This window comes from Centruroides sculpturatus, unplaced genomic scaffold, assembly GCF_000671375.1.
Source record: "Centruroides sculpturatus isolate CEXI.00-Female unplaced genomic scaffold, Cexi_2.0 scaffold2166, whole genome shotgun sequence".
NCBI lineage: Eukaryota > Metazoa > Arthropoda > Arachnida > Scorpiones > Buthidae > Centruroides > Centruroides sculpturatus.
The window spans coordinates 39,308-44,209 of record NW_019386430.1 but is presented as its reverse complement, the minus strand read 5'-3'; the positions used below and the strand labels follow the sequence as shown (position 1 = coordinate 44,209).

The 4,902-nt window shown below is 31.0% G+C and overlaps 2 protein-coding genes across 2 annotated transcripts in view; both read right to left on the bottom strand.

The window, feature by feature from the left end:
- LOC111614940 (multidrug resistance-associated protein 4-like) overlaps window positions 1-2,675 on the bottom strand; it is a 5,950-nt gene extending 3,275 nt beyond the window's left edge. The window contains exons 1-3 of the mRNA XM_023356313.1: window positions 2,612-2,675; window positions 1,901-2,150; window positions 607-720 (exon numbers count right to left, since the gene is read on the bottom strand). Coding sequence (XP_023212081.1) covers window positions 607-720; window positions 1,901-2,150; window positions 2,612-2,661 — 414 coding nt within the window. The 5' untranslated portion in view covers window positions 2,662-2,675. The remainder of the gene's footprint in view (window positions 1-606; window positions 721-1,900; window positions 2,151-2,611) is intronic.
- A 26-nt stretch (window positions 2,676-2,701) lies between these two features.
- The window catches only part of LOC111614937 (multidrug resistance-associated protein 4-like), a 28,838-nt gene continuing 26,637 nt past the window's right edge, over window positions 2,702-4,902 (bottom strand). Inside the window, exons 10-13 of the mRNA XM_023356310.1 lie at window positions 4,369-4,455; window positions 3,677-3,868; window positions 3,294-3,388; window positions 2,702-2,792 (exon numbers count right to left, since the gene is read on the bottom strand). Coding sequence (XP_023212078.1) covers window positions 2,702-2,792; window positions 3,294-3,388; window positions 3,677-3,868; window positions 4,369-4,455 — 465 coding nt within the window. The remainder of the gene's footprint in view (window positions 2,793-3,293; window positions 3,389-3,676; window positions 3,869-4,368; window positions 4,456-4,902) is intronic.

The window sequence follows — 4,902 nt, the reverse complement described above, 5'->3', positions numbered from 1 at the left end:
TATTAATGATGTCTCCAAAGTTCAACGAAGTTTTTGCAGAAAAATAACTTATCAGAAATCGCGGCCGCCGTTTGGTACGCTGCTCCGCGACGAAAACAAGCTTAAGCAATGGCGACGTCGAACGGTGCACACTCGGTAAGTAATCCTACAATTTTTTGTTTATAGCATAGTTTATACGGATTATTCCCAAAAAATATACGTGTTTTGGAAATGTTTAGTCGAATTAGTCTAAGAATCGATTAATTTTATAGAAGAAAACCTTTCAAACAGCCGTAGTCCGTAAAGTGCATACGTGCCGGGCTGTGATTGGCAAGGACTCGTACAAAATGGATTCATGAAGAACGGAACGTATCTACCGTGTTATAGGGTGGTCAACTGTATTCAGGACTTGTTATACTAAAGGAGTAGACTATTAGTTCACAAGAATTTCCAAAGTGGACATAAGCATAATATAACGAATTAAGGACAAGGAGCACTTATTAATCTTCTAATTGATGACTATTATTGTTAATTGATCGACTTTAAATGTATCGAGTATACGAATTGTAAAACATATTATTTTTATTGAAGATCTTATATTAATTTAAATTTGAAGTCATGTCTTACTTTTTTCCAAGCAGCTATGACACTATCCATCCGTATTTTACATTCGGTTAAATTTTCTCTCTCTCCTATGGTTTTGATAGCGTTGTCCTCTCTTTCTTGAAGGAGGAGAAAATCCTAAATTAAAATTTCAAAAATGTTAGTGCTTTTAATACAGTATACTCAATAAGCTCGAGATGAACTAGGCAATTAAGTCGGTTTTCGACTCCTCCAAGATCCACTTCGGGCGATTGAAAAACTCCGGAAATTTTTTAAACAGCCGATTTATCGATAAACACTTAATCCATTGATTAAGTGTGGCATTAGGTGTTTAAGTTGATTTTTAATTTTTTTCAAGATCTTTTGCTTTGTTGGTAAAACTTGCGCTGAATAATTGTATAGTACGAGTTCTCTGACATTAGCGAAATTAGTCATTAGGACACGAACAAGCTAGTCCAAGAACCAAAAGCACTAATTTTTCACCATTGGAACAGCTGAAGGATAGTGAAAATGTCAGGCCATCATTCTGGGGAATCTGGGATTGATTTCGGGCAAGACAATCTCCGATAATTCTTTTTATGAGATAGTCTAGTAAAAAGAATCCATTATATATAACGTACATCTCCCGATTGCTACGGGCTTGACCAAACTTGTATGGGCATAACAAGCCCGTCTAAAAATCCCATATGAAAAACAGAATGTAAGAAAAAACACAAAATAGTGATTCTGTCTCTATTTGAAGAATTCTAATTGCTTTATAATAATAGAGATCAACGTATTCTGATCGTATTTCTTAAAATAATTTTGAAAATTCCTGATTGTCAAAAGTATTCAATTATATTCCTTGGTTTTTGCTGAAATCAAGTTCATCAAACAATAATATTAAAATGAATTCGTGTCTTATGTCCATCGTCACGCGACATTCGTTAATTTTAAAAGATTCAAACTCTTTCATAAAAAACAGATTTTCATGATCCATGGTAAAATAGGTAAATAAAAGAAATTCATTTACAAGTGGAATCCTGATTTCAAGCTCCATTCAGATATTGTTTGTACTGTACATGCAAATTTTTATAGGTTTTCATTGTAAAGATTTCGGGTTTGTTGTAAAATTTAACAGAGAATATAGTCTATTCAGTAACTTTTCTGGTCTAGGCAGGCTTTCAATTTATTCAGATTTCGTTACGGACAAGTGTTAATATTTGATATCTTTATCCAAAACAATATTAATAATTATATGTTGATATCTTCGAATTATATCTAAATTAGTATTGCTGTAATCAAATGTGAAAAGAATAATTTAAAAATTGTTCTTTACCTCTATCCTTTTTAACGAAACCAAAATTTCTGCAACAAAACCTACTGCTTGAGAAAACAGAGTAACAATGTTGCTGTAGATATACATTGAAAATGTCATTGTGACGAATATAATTTCGGCATTTAACCGTCCTCCATTTAAAAAGAATGCGAGATATGTGAGAAGAATGAATAATTTCGATATAGGATACGCCAATATATAAGATATTCCGCTTGCGTATAAAAACATTCGAATTTTTTTCATTTCTTTCCTGCAAATAGAAACAATTAAATAATACAATTGCAGAGCTCCAAAAATAATTATCTAAAACACATTAGCGTATAGAAATTGCAATAAAACCAGTGTAAACAGGAATCGGATGGTGTCAAATATTTCCTAAAGTTTGTGGTTTATGCTCTGAACAGGGTTTACTTCTTAAAACAAAAATACAGTCGATTCCTCTATAACACTGTCGATTATTCCGTTTTATATGAATTCCATGTTGTACGAATCACTTAGATTTTACAAATTCGTGAGCCGTTCTCAGCCCGGTACACGTATTTGTAAAATCTAAGTGACTCGTACAACATGGAATTCATATAAAACGGAATAATCGACAGTGTTATAGGGGGATCGACTGTACTTTTTGGAAAATTTTTTTCTGTTCAAGTAGTTATTCGTTTTATTTTGGTTCCGTTTTAAACAGGTTTTACTGTATTTCACTGCACTTACATTCTGATTTTTTCTATTAATGCGGCATATGGCATTTCCCAGGTGTACATCTTGATCAACCTCATATCAGCAATCATCTCGNTTAAATAATTACTTTTCGAAGATATGTTTTGCCACTGGAACATCAACAGCACTCAGTGGATCATCCAGGAGGAAAATATCGGCATCCACATATAGCGCTCTGGAAAATATAAAGATTTATCGCCATTAATAAATTAATAAATTGTTCTTGTTCCATCGTTTATAGAATTTTCTGCGCTTTATGTTACGAAGTAGAAGAGACAGCGTCAGAGAAAATATGGAACATCAACACACGATGCCCCTGCTATCAAATCAAAAAATAACCGATCTAAAGTGATTTTATCTGATAACAGAATTGTGTTTCTTTGAACTAAAATATATATTTTTAATTTTATGTTATTTTCACTTCTCTGTATTTTAGCGTTTACAGGAATACACCACGAAGAATTAAGAAAACATCACTGAAAAGTGAAACAATATAGGTTTTGGGTGTCACTTTTTATCAGGATGTAATGACTAAAATCAAAACCAATATACATATAAGCAATAGTCGAGTTCCATTAAAATATATCTGTTGTTACAGTATATGTGTCTTATTACCATTAAAATTGTACTTTTATATTTGCACTGCTTGAAATATATTAGATGAGATCTTTCTTACCTCGCTAGATTAATTCTTGCCTTCTGCCCACCGCTCATTATAACTCCTCTTTCTCCTACAATAGTCAGATCTCTTTTAGGAAATAAGCTAATATCCTAAAAGTGGTAAATATAAAAATACATAATAAATATATTCTATGTAATACGCATTGACATCTTTATGAAAACTAAATACAGTATAACTGTTGATTTTTAAAAGTGTTTGACTTATTGAATGGTTTTCTTGATAAAATGAACTTTGGGTTTTGTATTTAAAAAACTCTTTAAGGTAATAACATTTAATTTTATGTTCTATCGATTTTGTAGTTTTGATCAAATAACGTTTTGTCTATAAAAGAAGTAATGAATCCAAAGTTTTGTTATTAAAAGTAGAAAAAATCTTACCTTTTCTAGTGCCGTTATATGCAAGATTTTTCTATATTTGTCTTCTTGATATTCTTCTCCAAACAAGATATTTTCTCTGATAGTTGCGTTGAACACCCAAGCTTCTTGAGAAGCGTAAGCAATCTTTCCTTTTACAGATACTTCACCAGAAGTAATTGGAATCTCTTTTAACAATGACATTAGTAAAGACGTCTAACAAAATTAATGTTATCTCATTATTTTATTCGAAATGTTTTGCATACATAATATAAGTACAGGTACATAAACATTTTAAAACTATGTGAGTGTTTGTATAAGAATATGTTCATGAATAAACTTCTGATTTATGCCAAAAAATAATCTGTCGTACATATAATCAAACGAAAAAATAAAGATATCGATAGAATCGGGCACTCAATAGTTAAAAATATCAGTAGATACAATCTAATCTCTATTTAAGATGTGTGCGCTGAAATTTCAGTGATGATCAAGTATTATTCTACAGTTCTGTATTTCAAAACTTATTTGTGCTAGTAACAACTTACAGAGTTAATAAAACAAATTGCAGACATTTCTAAAAAATAAATTGTTATAATGTTACACAATTAAAAATTAAAAGGTAACCATTTATACAATTTATTTTATTAATTTTTTAAACAATCTCTAAATCATAAATCATATAATTTTAATTTATAATATAAAACAATAATTACCTTCCCTGATCCAACAGGACCTATAACAATTAATAATTCTCTAGGTTGCATGTTTAGTGATATCCCATTTAATGTTGGTTCGAATTCCTTTTTTTAAAAAAAGCAGAGTTATTACAATATTCACAGCTAACGTTAAAAGTTATAAATCAGAAATATTAATAATAAACAATTAATTAATTTATGATAATGTCTCAGGCAAGCCAGAATATCACAGTGAACACACTGTCTTTCTACACAGAAAACGTGCATTGAGCTTGAAGACAAAAGAAATTTGTGGAAGCCTCTACGATGGTTTAAAGCTAGAAAGCTAAATAAATAAAAACCTGTATTAAAACCAAGGACAATGCTCATTCGGTACATTCACAATACCATAAAATTCTTATAGAAAGCATCTATCGGGAAGAAGAGAAGTCTTCCAAGTAACAATGTTTCATTTCTATCCTCTACAATGAAAGGCCAGGAATTTCTTCACTTGACTTGGCTTATATCAGAAATGAGACGCCCGGAAAGCCGTGGAATGTCGAAATAGTAACT